This window comes from Pleurodeles waltl, chromosome 4_2 (assembly GCF_031143425.1).
Source record: "Pleurodeles waltl isolate 20211129_DDA chromosome 4_2, aPleWal1.hap1.20221129, whole genome shotgun sequence".
In the NCBI taxonomy this organism is placed as follows: Eukaryota; Metazoa; Chordata; class Amphibia; order Caudata; family Salamandridae; genus Pleurodeles; species Pleurodeles waltl.
The window spans coordinates 288,415,191-288,429,754 of record NC_090443.1 but is presented as its reverse complement, the minus strand read 5'-3'; the positions used below and the strand labels follow the sequence as shown (position 1 = coordinate 288,429,754).

Here is a 14,564-nt window from a genome sequence, read left to right as displayed (position 1 = left end):
GTGGCACTACTTGTACTCAGGGTCTATAAGTTAAATGCTACTACTAGGCATGCCTCATGTATTGTGCCACCCAAATAAGTAGCCAAGAATGTCTCAGGCCTCCACTGCAACATGTCTGTGCAGTTTGAACTGCCATTTTGACCTGGCAAAATAAAACTTCTGCCAGGCCTAAACATTCCTTTTTCACATGTGCCAGTCACCCAGGCTAGGCCCTACACACCCCAAAGGGCAGAGTACCCTGCATTTAAAGAGTTGGACATGTTCTGGTAGTGAAAATCTTTTAAATGGCTTTTCACAACTGCAAGGTCTACCTCTCCCATAATATAACACCACGTTGCCTCATTACATTTTAATAAGTAGTAACTTTAAGTTAGGAGCACGTATAGGTTTGGTGTCTAAAAAATTGCAATTAAAACCCCTATTTAATGGTAAAGTCGGATTTAAGTCACAGTTCTGAAAAAGCCACTTTTAGACATTTTTGAAACAGCTGTGTCTTTGAAACTGTAATCTTTTTCTATTTTAAGACAATTTGCAATTAAAGCCTATGTTAGTTCAATCCTTCATGAACAGTAACACGCTTTCTAGCTACTGCACCCAGAAATTTCAAGTTGGAGTTGAGAATTTTGCTTCTCTTCCTTTGACTGACCTTTAAACAGTAACCAATAGTAAAGGAAACAAATACAGCTACATGCCCCATGAACACAAACAACACATCATCAGTGTGCCCACCAATCCATGTGGACCTATGCCCTCAACACTGGGAGATACATTATTTATTTGCAACATGATATTCAGTCGACAACTTCAACTTGGCTGTTCAACACAATCTTCAATGTCCAACACCTAGTAACTTCTTCTGATTCTGTGTATTTACTGATTTCCTACTTAGGCATATTCTGCTCATATGTATCTGCATCCTCCTCTCTTAGTCCTGCTTTTGCTCAGTTCTTGTAATAGAAGAAGTATATGTAGTATATATGCTACAAATCCCTTAAACAATCAGAGAGGGTCAAAATGTTCTTCTGATAGACATTTCTATACATATATTAGTCAGCTTTATATTTATACCATGAACATAACAATGTTATCAGTCATAGCAATTACTTCTCTGGTGGGATAATCTTCACCTACGTGTACTTAATAAAATGTAAAATTCTTGACATGCTAGAATTTTTATTATTCTATGGCAGGACTAGAAGCTCAGATCATTGTCCGTTTATAGCTGTTCAATAACTACAGAAGCCACATTCTCAATAAGTTTATAATAACTTTTTTAAATGTTGAGTCTGAAGACCAATACGCTGCTTTCATTATGTTTTCTAATTTTGAGCTCAACAAGTATGATTTGGAAGCCAAGACTCTCTGCGCACGATGTACTCCAAACCTTCTGACCCCTACACCAGCTTTTAACATGATCCACTTAATCCACCTGGAAAGCATGGCTGACGTTGCTGGTTTAAATGGTTTCTGTAAAGCAATGAGTAATTGGCACTTATTGTGAGACCCAAACTACCTAAAGCAATCTTCATATGCCTTCAGGCATTTCCCTACAAACAGCCTAGGTTTCTGGATAGGCCATACTCTTGGAAAAGGCCTTTGTAAGCTTGGAAATGTGAAATGAAACTCCAGCTGGAGAGTATAAACTACCTGCTAAATTCAGTGTCGGACATACAATACGTGCCTACAGGATACCAAACAGAGGACCATAGTCAGCTAAGTGACAGCTGTTTTTTTTGATAACGCTAGGTTATCAGGCCATCTCTTTAAAAACTGCAGTACAATTTTCACACTCTACAAGATTGTGTATTTCAGTTTAGACAGTTTAGTTAACCTCATCCATCTAATCAGCTTACATATTACAGGATGTTCACCTGTCGGCTTATCTTCTATCAGTATATGTCCCAATGAAATGGCTGAACAAAAATGATTTACTAAACTGTAAGCGAGTCCATCCAAAGTCAACTGGGACAAAAAATTAATAATGAAAAACAATTCTCCCCCACTGGATCCACACCCCCTTCGTTGCACCAACACACACCTTTTCCAAGAAGCAGAACATTGTTTATGGGTGGAGATGGACCAAGCTTGTTCAATGAAATTCCTAGCACTTGCCATTGTTGACTGAGCTTTTTCATGCCATGCGTGCCTTCATATTCTTCAGTATCAGGGGGTGCGACTCCACCACCAGGTCCTTTAGAATCTCTGGAAACACTGGCAGTGAGATTGGAAAATCTCAAGACATATCCAACAATGCTGGGAACTAGATTGTGCTGTAAAGATTGGAATCACTACCACAAGATCCACTTCATTCACCCTCATGTGAGCCACTACTCAAAGAATCATGGCAAATGGCGGCAAAGGCTTAGCGAAGGCCCATATTCCAGTCTTGAAAGAATGCATAAGTTGCTTTCACTGACAGATATAGCCTTCAGTGGAAAAATAATCCTAGGGTTGCCTGTTCAATTGCAAAGTAAACAGGTCTTTTTTGCAGGGATCCACCTTCCGCTGTATAGGTTGAAACACTCTCAGATGCAACATCCAAGCTCTGGTATCCATCAGGAACCAAGAGTTCCAATCCCCTACTATATTTCTCTGACTCAGGATGCACTCTGCCATTACCGAGATCCTGTGCTGAAGGCAAGTTTGCCAAAAATCTTTGGCTAGCTCCACTAGCTTTCTGGATTTTGTTCCGCCTAACTTTTTGATGTAGCTCATCACTGCAATATTGTCCATCTTGAGTAGTATACAGCAGTTGTTCCTATGAAACAACATGGTTTTGATGGCAAAGGGTCCTGCTAATATCTTTAAGCAATTGATATGGAGCTCTAGTTCTATTTGAGACCACCGACCTCTTGTGGATATATCGCTGAATCCAGATCCCAAACTCCATATGCTGGCATTGAATTGTATAACGGCCTCTGGTTGGGAGCCGAAGATAGCCTTGCCATTCCAGGTTTCCATGTGTTCCATCTACTTTGCTGATTCGGCTTTGCTAAAAATTGTGATGTGATCTATATTTTGAAATCAAAGGTATTGAAATTTTAACCTTTGCTGGGCCCTGTAGTGAAGTGGCTCTGGGAATATTGCCTGGATTGAGGAAGCTAAAAGTTCCTTTATCCAAGCTATAAGTCTCAAGGCCACACTCTGTTTGCCTAAGGCAGACGTTAACTCCTGCTTGATGTTATTTATCTTCATTTAGAATAACTTGAGGGAATCCACTTGGAACCCCAAGGCCTCAATTGAGTTGGAGTTAACACCAATTTCTTCTTCTTTATGACTAACCCCAGCTCTTGCAACAGGTGGATCATCTATGCTAGATGTAGCATCACTTGTGACTGCCCGTGTGCTATGATAATCAGATCACCCACGTACACTATTAGGCATATGTACACTCTTCCCTCTGAACATTTCTACTAAGGGCCACATCACCTTGGTGAAGCACCAAGGTGATAAAGAGAGGCCAAAAGGCAGGTCCAAAAATGTTGTACCATTGATCCTTCTGCTGAAACTGTAGGAACCACCTTTGAGGCACAAACATAGGGACTGTTAAATATGCATCTTTGAGTTCCAGACTGTCAAGTCTCCCTCTTCTAGAAGATATCTAAAAAGATGGATACACTCCACCTTGAAATGTCGGTAAAGCACCCAGTGGTTAAAATCTTTGAGGTTCAGTACTATTCACCTGTAACCACTTCCTTTCTTCTGCACCAGGAATATTTTGCGGTAAAAGCCTCTGTGATGTGTGGTGGATAGACCTATAGCTTCTTTTTGCAACAGTTCCTGTCCCTCTGAATCTATAAAAGTCCGCTTAGGACATTAACATTTCAACTGTCTGAGTACTCAGTTTTGAGTCAGGGTCATGTAGAATTCTAATTTCTCCTCTGGATCCATTGTACTAACTCCCTCTCCTTTTGTGCCCATAGCCTCTATGGAGACCTTGAAAGTATTGTCAGCCTTGCGACGGGGGCCTGACAAGAAGGCCTGGTTGGAATACTTTCTTCAGGAACATATATTCTTTATCCAGCACTGTAAATATATTCACAATGTATTCACAAACTTGCTTAAATCCTTCACAAAAAGGTCCCTGAATAGGAGGCCTTCCTCTATGGGGCAGCTTCTGCTGAAGACAGTTCTACGAGCTTACGATCAACCTTCATTAATACCGAACATTGCCTCTCTACCAAGATGGCACAGTTAGTATTTTCCAACTGGGAGACAGTGCATTTGGTTCACCCAGCTACTACATCTGGATCTACCACTCTCCCATCTCTTTTTCTTGAGATCTTATTGCCAAGATGTTGGTGTGTGGGTCAGAAATGCAGGGGAGCAGTCAGAAAAGAATGACTAACTCCCACTTGAACAACACCCTGAATAAGTATATGCAAGTGAGTGAGCCGGATTCTTCTCAAAGCGGCTTTGGGGGTTAGATTCTCCCGAGTTTTTTTCTGGAGTGGGGCCGATGAGTGCATGTTACTGCAACATTTTAATAGAATTGGGGAAAACCCACTGGCATTTCTGAGGGGCACTCAGGTAATCATCCAAAAAATAAGGGTCTACTCTCTGAGGATTACCTTACCCAGAGGTTTTGGGTGTTTCCATGCAACACAAAAATGGTTCTAAACAATGTTTCTACATCAGAAATCAAAGTAAGGGATAGAATGCTTGAAATAATGTCAGCTAATGGCAATCACTTGGGCAGAATCTCAATCCCTCTTAATTCAAGCTGAGAGCTCACTTCCTTCAGTAGCTTGCGACAAAGTCTAATGACTTGAATTGTGTTGGAGGGGAGATGAGTTATAAGTTAAATAGAATACAATGACAATGCTGTCTCCCTTTCACTCCTGTGACAGAGCATGTGAAAGGGATCTTCACTGTGTGAGTTTATTAGGGAAGCCAAATGACCACAGTGCTACAAACAACAATTCCACACATGGGTGCCAGGTATGGATAGCATGAGGTTACTTGTCTGCTTTTCCTCCATCAAAGACCCAAGAAAATAAAGTCACTTCTACAGATGGTCATGTCTGACTAGGCCTCTACTTACTCCATTCTCTGTGGTTGCAGCTGACAGTAAATGGAAAGGGTGAAAGTGAAGGAAAAAAGAAATAGACAACAAGAGAAAGGGGAACAGAAACCTAAGTACAGAGAAAAAGAATACGATAGAGCGGAGAGAAAGAAAGAAGAGTGCACTCAGGAAAAGATCACAGGTAGTATGTTCTCAAGCTTCCATGTCTCATGTGATAGTTGTACTTCAAGTGCAGGTAATTTCTTTGTATTCTGGGATTTGTAGTCCTGACCATCCCATTATAATTCCAGAACTTTGAGACCCAGCATGCAAAGAAAAACCATGAACTGAATAAGGTACTCACACATGAGAATTCTGGAGATAGTCACAAAGCATAGATGAAAGAAAAAGTTTGAAAAAGAGAGGATAACATTCGCTAACAACTACAAATACCTTCTCATATAGGTGCACTACAATGAAATGCGTAGGTAGCAGGTGTCCCTAGAATGTTATTCTTTCTTCAGGTTGAGATGCTTCAACAGAATCTACAACTTGATTGTAAACTAAGCAATACCCTTTGTTTATAGTTGTCTTGAACAGATTCACCACCTGCCAGACATCAACAGAGCAAGCTGCTGAAAGCTTTGCACTGGAATCAAAGAATTCCCACTAGATCAGCTGGATCTAAAAACAAACATATAGCTAAGAACTGCCCTTCAAATTTCAGACTAAATATTGAGTGACTTCTCCCCGAGTGATAAATGTAGATAAATAAATACATTTTGGTGTTCCCAGCTCAGAGAAAAAGTAAAGGAAAAGACGAATATGTGATGTAATGGCCAGAGCTGCCGACTTTGGAACTGGGAACTAAGTACAAATCCCGACTTTTTCCCATGCCTAAAGAAAAAAATGAATTTTGCTTTCTGTAATTGTAGGAAAATGGCTCCTTGTTGCAGTTACCCCCCCACTTTTTGCCTGATATTGATGCTGACTTGACTAAAAAGTGTGCTGGGACCCTGCTAACTAGGCCCCAGCACCAGTGTTCTTTCACTAAAAATGTACCATTGTTTCCACAATTGGCACACCCCTGGCACACAGATAAGCCCCTTGTAAAAGGTACCAGTGGTACCAAGTGCCCAGTGACCAGGGAATGTCCCTAAGGGCTGCAGCATGTGTTGTGCCACCCTAAGGGACCCCTTGCCTCATGCACACTGCCATTGCAGATTGTCTTTTTCTCCCCACCAACACACACAAAGTCGACATGGCATCCCCCTCAGGATGCCATGCACACAAAATACTGCCTGTGGCATAGGTAAGTCACCCCTCTAGCAGGCCTTAAAGCCCTAAGGCAGGGTGCAATATACCACAGGTGAGGGCATAGCTGCATGAGCAATATGCCCCTACAGTGTCTAAGTCTATTCTTAGACATTGTAAGCACAGTGTGGCCATATTAATTATGTGGTCTGGGAGTTTGTCAAAACGATCTCCACAGTTCCATAATGGCTATACTGAACACTGGGAAGTTTGGTATCAAACTTCTCAGAATAATAAACCCACACTGATGCCAGTGCTGGATTTATTAAAAATGCACACAGAGGGCATCTTAGAGATGCCCCTGTATTTTACCCAATCCTTCAGTGCAGGACTGACTGGTCTGTGACAGCCTGCCACTGAGACGAGTTTCTGACCCCCTGGGGTGAGAGCCTTTGTGCTCTCTGGGGCCAGAAACAAAGCCTGCACTGGGTGGAGGTACTTCAAACCCCCCTCCCTGCAGGAACTGTAACACCTAGCAGTGAGCCTCAAAGGCTCAGGCTTCCTGTTACAATGACCCAGGGCACTCCAGCTAGTGGAGATGTCCGCCCCCAAGACACAGCCCCCACTTTTGGCAGCAAGTCCAGTGAGATAATGAGAAAAACAAAGGGGAGTCACCCCCTCAGCCAGGTCCACCCCTAAGGTGACCAGAGCTGAAGTGACCCCCCTCTTTTGAAAATCCTCCATCTTGTTTTGGAGAATTCCCCCCAATAGGATTAGGGATGTGCCCCCTCCACACAGGGAGGATGCACTAAGAGGGTGTAGCCACTCTCAAGGACAGTAGCCATTGGCTACTGCCCTGCAGCCCTAAACACCCCCCTAAATTGAGTATTTAGGGGTGACCCTGAACCCAAGAAAAGAGATTCCTGACAACCTACAACAACAAGAAGGACTGCTGACCTGAAATCCTCACAGAGATGACAACTGACTTGGCCCCAGCCCTACTGGCCTATCTCCAGACTCAAAGAACCTGCACAGCGATGCATCCAGCGGGACCAGCGACCTCTGAGGACTCAGAGGACGGCCCTGCAACCAAAAGACCAAGAAACTCCAGTGGACAGTGGCTCTGTCCAAGAAACAAAGAAACAACCATCTTTAAAGGGACTCCAGCCTTACTCCAGAAGCATGAGTCCCCAACACTCTAGGCCCGACGCCCCCGGCTCGTGTCCAGAAAAAACAACACTGCAGAGAGGGCCCCCAGGCGACTCCCACGACGGGGACACCATGAGACGACCTCCCTGCACCCCACACAGCGACACCTGCAGATGACCAGCAGGCAGCCCTCATCCGTGCTCATCCTTGCCCAGTCGGTGGCTGGGCCGGGAAGCCCCCATGTGCCCTGCCTCTATCGCCAGAGTGGCCCCCGGGTCTCTCCACTGATTTGTACCTAAAACCCGACACCTACTTCACACACTCAACCTGGCCACCCCTGTGCCGCTGAGGGTGTATTTTGCATGCCTGTTTGTGACTCCTCTCCCCCCCCCACCCCACAGTGCTCTACAAAACCCCCCTGGTCTTCTCCCTGAGGACGCAGGTACTTACCTGCCAGCAGACTGGAACCGGAGCGCCCCCTGTCTCCATAGGCGCCTATGTTATTTGGGCCCTACTTTGACCTCTGCACCTGACAGGCCCTGTGTTGCTGGTGTGGGTGTTTGGGGTTACCTTGAACCCCCAACAGTTGGCTGCCTATGCCCCGGAGACTGAACTTGTAAGTGCTTTACTTACCTGAAAACTAACCAATAGTTACCTCCCCTAGGAACTGTTGATTTTTGTACTGTGTCCACTTTTAAAATGGCTTATTGCCATTTTTGCCAAAACTGCGTACATTACTGTTTTAATTCAAAACTCCATATTTATCTATGCCAAGTACCTTACAATTTATGTACTTACTTGAATTCTGAATTTGTGGTTCTAAAATAAATTAAGAAAATAATATTTTTCTATATAAAAACCTATTGGCCTGGACTTAAGTCTTTGAGTGTGTGTTCTCATTTATTGCCTGTGTGTGTACAACAAATACTTAACACTACCATCTGATAAGCCTACTACTCGACCACACTACCACAAAATAGAGCATTAGTATTAACTGTTATTGCACTATCAACCTCTAAGGGGAACCCTTGGGCTCTGTGCACACAATCTCTCACTTTGAGGTAGTATATACAGAGCCAACTTCCTACATTAATGTAATGTCCTCTTGTAAAGCACTCAGATGCCATCGTGTTTACTTTGGGCTACATAAAACTGCAAAACAAAGTCACTTTGACAAGTGGTTTAGAGTGGCCGAGAGTCTGTTCACTGCACTGATTGAGGGTGCAGGGAGCGAACAGCCATCTGGGATGGCTCTGGGAAATGTTCTCTGGGTGTTTTAGCCTGAAAGAGGCTAACCAAAAGCAAGAGGAATATGCCTGTGGACTGCAACCCCATAATGCAGCAGACCAAGTTACAGTTACAAGAAAACTGAGCCAATGCTGCCCGTCACTATCAGCTCTGACTAGACAAGCAGCAGTGTGTTTTCTGACAACTGTTTTCGGCCTAGTGGGCCCTGGTAGCACCACCTCCACACCAGCTGAAAAAGTGGAGTGTTCATGATGCCACTACCAAAATGTCCAACTAACTTATCTTGGTGTGCCAAGATCCATCTTTACCTTTCTTCAGGTCTCATGATTATGTTTTAAGAAAGGTCAACATGTTCGGATCAATTTCAGGCGTTTCCAGGCAGAGTTGGTTTTGGCGTTCCGCTTATAGGGAGTTCCAAACTTCTTTTTCAAATCTTACACAGGTGGGATTGAACATATTCTGATAACGCCAGAGATGGGGCCCAAATCATTAACCTCGGGTGGATTATCTCATCCCGGTTAAAGACTAGAGCATCTGAGTTGATGTTGGTCTCGCCTGGATATGGTTCAGTTCCCAATGCTCTCTTCCGTTTGTGTGTGTCCTAATAGGAACTTTCAGCCTGATTTGACTGATCAGAGTCATCATCGGTATCTGTGCTCATGGTAACGTTGAGCAAGGGTTTGTCATACTTGGGATGAACTGCACTGTAACTGTGAACATGCAAATAATATCTTAACACCTTTGCAATTGCTTGCACATGCAGCCACTTGTTAGTCTTGGCTTCAGCAATTTGCAGGTTTCTCAGTGAAACCCTTTGTGGTGGGCTGATGTTGAAGGTTGTGCCTCCTCTTGGCACTGTCTGTAGCACTTCAACTGTCTGGTCTTTAAGGTGACTGTCAAAGTTCAATTGACTGACTGCTGAACAGAGCAGTGCATGGCATGACCAATCTATCTACCGGATAAAACCCCAGAGTCTTCCTGTTCTTATTGCCCATACTTGGCAACGTAAAAAGGCTTGCAGTCCAACATTTCTGCTGCAACGTGCCAGTTCCTGTTGTTGAAGCTAATTCTGCTAAGCCAAACTCTCTTTAAAGAAGGGAAAAGGGGGGAGCAGCCCCTGTTGCAGCAGGTCCATACAAGAGGCATTTAATACTAAGTGATCATCAAAAACTGTGGAGGCACAGGTCTGGATCCACAGGTATCCCGGCTGACTTTGCAGGTAAATGTGTCAGTGGGAGCAGGTCATTATAATATGAGCGCCTTTAGGTATTTACCAGGTGCCAACAACATCGCCTCTCTGTCCACGCCTTTTAAATATTTATTATATATAATCAATACACATACATAGTCCTTTTATCAGGGGCGGCTCTTTCGCTATGGCGAAGGAGTGTTGCCCCACTGGCTGTGCCAGAAGCAGAAAAATAAAACGATAGTTTACTATTGTTTTGTTTTTCTGCTTCTGGCACAGTCAGCAGTGCAGGGAGGGGTAGGGCTGGGCCACGGGAGCCGGGAGGGATGAGGAGGGGAGAGTGCACCTAAGTGTGCATGTGTGTTTGGCCGGCCGTCTGAGGCTGGCCAAACACACGAGCACTTAGGTTTCTCCAGCCTGGCTGTGTTTAACAACTTGGCTGGAGAAACTGCACAGACCCCAGGGCTCTGTCTGAGCAGCAGTCACTGCCACTCAGACCAATCCTGGCGCTGCTTTCATGCATGGTTTTGCTTGAAAGCAGTGCCAGGATTGCTGTGGAGCCTGTGCTGGTGTCCCAGCAACGAATGCTGGGACACCAGAAGAAGAGGAGCGTGAGGCGGCAGGAGGGACGGAGACAAGATAAGTGCTTTTTACATTATTTTTTTTTACCTTGTCTCTGTCCTTCCCCGCCTCTCCCCTTGAGTTATGCCGCAGCCGCTGCTGCCTTTCATGTTCTGGGCCGTGGTACCTTAACTCTGATTCCTGCAGCCTCGAGTACTGCGTGATCTCCACTGCACCTCTAAGTACACTGGCCGATTAACGTATCTCTCAGTGAAATTGTGGCCAGTGTTGCCAGGTCTTGAGACCTGTCGCAAGCCCAAAGCCGCTCAAGTATAAGCCCAAATTTAGCCCAATGCAGACCAGTGTCAGCCCAAAAAGCAGCCCAAAGTTGCAACTTTCAAGTTATGCAAAAATAGTCTTCAGAAAACATTTTAAGGATTAATCTAAATTCTATTCACTATACAGATAATGGGATGAGGTTAACTGGGCACCTGTGTTAATAACTACTCATTTTCAAGAGCAGTCCTCACTGTGACTTTTCAACTTGTAGTTCGGTCACCACTGATTCAAACCTGAACCAGGCATTCGTGAATAATGTCTACAAGAAAACATTAATGCTTTTTCTGCAATGTGGCTCCAAAAAAGAATACTGACAAATTTATGCAGAATTAACACCACACAATGATACACATATTAAGAAACATCCCCTTGTATAGAAGCAACTACAACACAACTTGTTTGGCACATCTTACAGTCTAGCTACTTGCATGAAGATATTCAACAAAAAAAAACTCCTTTACAATGAAAGTTTGTAACAACAGCAAAAATAAATATATTGCCGCAGACAAATTTGAAAAACAATTTTTATGCAAAACAAGTGTACGTAAATGTGAAGCAACGGTTGGAAAACGGAGGGTTACTGCAGTAGGACGGGAGTTCCACACCTCTTCAGTTAAAATGTAATTAAGTGTCCAGAAAAGAAACACTTTGACCAATTCCCCGACCTCCATTCCAAAATCCTTCACCATGACCACTTACTCTGGCACTAAAACTTATAGAGGACATTGTTGTTTACATTGTGTTGAAGCTAGCGCTAGTCTACAGCTCCTAGTCTTGGCAAGCAGCAGGTAGGTTTGTTTGTTTGGGGTACAAATGAATGAAGAGCTGTTGGAGCAGAAAGGAAAAGGACACATTTTTCCAGAACTTTTGTTGACACTCTCAACACTGACACTCTCTCATCTCATCCAGTACTGTCATCACTCTTCTTGTTCCATCCCACTCCCTTGCCCTTCATCATTACCACTGTCCCAGTCCCATACCGCCATTGGCCTGGGCCATCTCAAGAGGCTCCTTTACACTTATCACCCACAGAGGGCTTTGATTATTCACTCTAACTTTAGTTTCTCGGCAATGACTATAAAACCCTAAGGTAATCCATGTCAGCAAAGCAATCCATGTTTATAGTTCATCTGTTTTCCTTCAAGCAGAGTTCCCTGAGGGTATTTAATTTTTCCAGATGATCTGTTTCTCTAGTTTTGTTTTCATAAAACCTAGTAATCAGTACAAATTGTGAAGCGAGTTGCCATCAGGTCTAGGTGAGTTCCGCCTGCGAGTAGACATTTATGATGGGCACGGCTGAGTCCCAAGGCTGAGGGCACTATCGCTTTCTCACAGTGCCTGCCATTGGGTCATTAAGGTGTTCAGACTAAATGCACATGCAATCCTTGCCCTCCCAGGAGTGCATAGAACGATAGTTATATAAATGCCAATAGTAGAATCATGCGAACTGGTAGGCATTGCATGTTAAGAGCACCTTATCTGTAGAAACACAAAGTCAGGATTAAAACGCTATGCAGCTGTTGTAAGACTGTATTATCCAAAGTAACCCTTTTTAATAACCTTTGAATAACAGATAGAGGATCAGAACAAAGTTCTACAGCAATGCCTTTCAGTTTGCATGCAGTTGCTTGATGCCTGGTCATACTTCACTGGGCTTTATTAGAAGGATCGTGACATATTAGCTGCAGATAACAAAAGGATCTCTGTGTTAAAAGCAGCAACTTACTGAACAAAATACATACAATACAATAGAGGCGAGAATCCTAGGCAGAGCGAGCCATGAAAATATTTGCCATGTACATCATGCAACAAAAATCATGTTCGAAAATGATAAGGAGTCTTGACAATTCAAAGAAATTTGTTTTTAACTCGTGGAAGCATTTTACTTTAGCACATCAAATTATAATACCGCATCGGGATGTATTTTTTAAACTTGAAAGTTTTTAAACATGAAGTGGGAACCATTCCTGCCCCCCACCCTGATGAAAATGTTGTTAATAAACTAAGAGACAAGTCAAGGATCATGTGGCGCTTATTTGTAGCGCAGATCCTTTCTATAGATAGTACAACATTATAGGCAATCAAATTAAACACAAGAGGCGTTTGTACAGCATACATCCTGCACTTGTGTATGTGACAATGAACCAAAAAAACAGGAGGCTCGGTAAAATACAATATTTGACCAGGATCCTACAAATTGGTCAAGCAGGGATATGCCCACTAGATGGGTATCTATTTTCAGCATCAAACTTTAACAATTTGCTTTAAATATAGGAGGATTAGATTAGAGCCAGATAAATAGAATCTAATCTAATATTGTGTCACTAGTCAATATTTTACCTTGGCAGTTTTACAAGTTTCACATAGAGTGAAGCTTGTTCTACGAACTAAGAGCAAGCACTTCACATTACCCAAAGACTACATTTCATGTTTTTTGACTAAAGGAAAAAAGATCTTTCCGGCAAGAAAATTAATCTTATCATACCGCTAATATAACTGCTGGGCACACACGGACTTTCACCCATGCAACAAAAGCAGGCTGCAGGGTAGGCCAACCAGCCCTTGCCCTGACACTCCTTGACTCCTCTCCCCCCCCCCCCCCCCCCCCCCAAAGTCCACAGCATCCCACACCGCACGTGGCAAAGATTCAAAATAAAAAAAACATGATGACAGGCCTGAACTTCGTTGCTTCATTGGTCCATTGTCTCTGGGTGCAGCCCAGCAACATGAAGCAGGGCCTTCACAGGTAGCGCATTCACGCTATAAACGATTGAAAACTCTGGGCTGCGCAGAGCGAGGAGCCTGCATTCAATTCCAGAGCATCTGCCGGTGCCGCCAATTCTACAAACATTGCGCACACCGGGCGAATGTCCTCCAACTTTACACAACGCGCCAGGAGTGTTCCCCCCCACCCCACAAAAGGGAAAAATATCGCCCACTTGTGCAGGAAACAGACAAATCTGACACCACTGGTTGTGCCATGGAGATGAAAAGAGGGCTAAACTCGCTAGCTCAGTTGGGCTGCGAGCGCGGTTCTTGCTCCCAAATCCTCCCCACAGGTCCATGCGCAGTTCATTCCTTTCAGGTGGCCTAATTGACATAAAACGTGGACTGCAACTTTATTAGAAAGTGGGCATTATTACACCGATATACGGTAACTACACGAGAGCCATTCCCGCTATCGATCGGTATGCTGCATTAGAACTGAAAACGGTATCAAAGTGACACGGTAACAATAAAACAACAATAATATTCTAAATCTCAATAAAATATCAGTACAATCAAAATTAACACAATGCATCAAACCAGAGAGACACTTATCTTGATTGTTGATCAGCAAAAAACAGATGCAGCCAAATGGTGTCATTTAGTTTTGAGGGTGTAGGTCCATGGAGACTGGACAGACTAACGGTGTGTAGGAAGTTGGCTCTGTATGTACTGTTTCAAAGTAAGAAATAGCATGCACAGAGTCCAAGGGTTCCCCTTAGAGGTAAGATAGTGGGAAAAAGAGATAATTCTAATGCTCTATTTTGTGGTAGTGTCGTCGAGCAGTAGGCTTATCAGAGGGTAGTGTTAAGCATGTGTTGTACACACACAGGCAGTAAATGAGGAACACACACTCAGAGACCATCACAGGCCAATAGGTTTTTGTATAGAAAAATATATTTTCTTAGTTTATTTTAAGAACCACAGGTTCAAGATTTACAAGTAATGCTTTAAATGAAAGGTACTTCACTTAGGAACTTTTAATTAGCAAAATAGCATATACAGTTTTCACATAAGTGACATATAGCTATTTTAAAACTAGACAGTGCAATT

General features: G+C 43.4%; 1 protein-coding gene across 3 annotated transcripts in view; it reads right to left on the bottom strand.

Annotated features, from left to right (window-relative positions):
- TXN2 (thioredoxin 2) overlaps window positions 1-13,664 on the bottom strand; it is a 113,322-nt gene extending 99,658 nt beyond the window's left edge. The window contains exon 1 of one of the 3 annotated variants that reach the window (XM_069231187.1): window positions 13,421-13,664. In XM_069231187.1, coding sequence (XP_069087288.1) covers window positions 13,421-13,439 — 19 coding nt within the window. In that variant the 5' untranslated portion in view covers window positions 13,440-13,664. The remainder of the gene's footprint in view (window positions 1-13,420) is intronic. The other 2 variants (XM_069231182.1, XM_069231183.1) reach the window with 2 other exon arrangements.
- Between the last annotated feature and the right edge of the window lie 900 nt (window positions 13,665-14,564).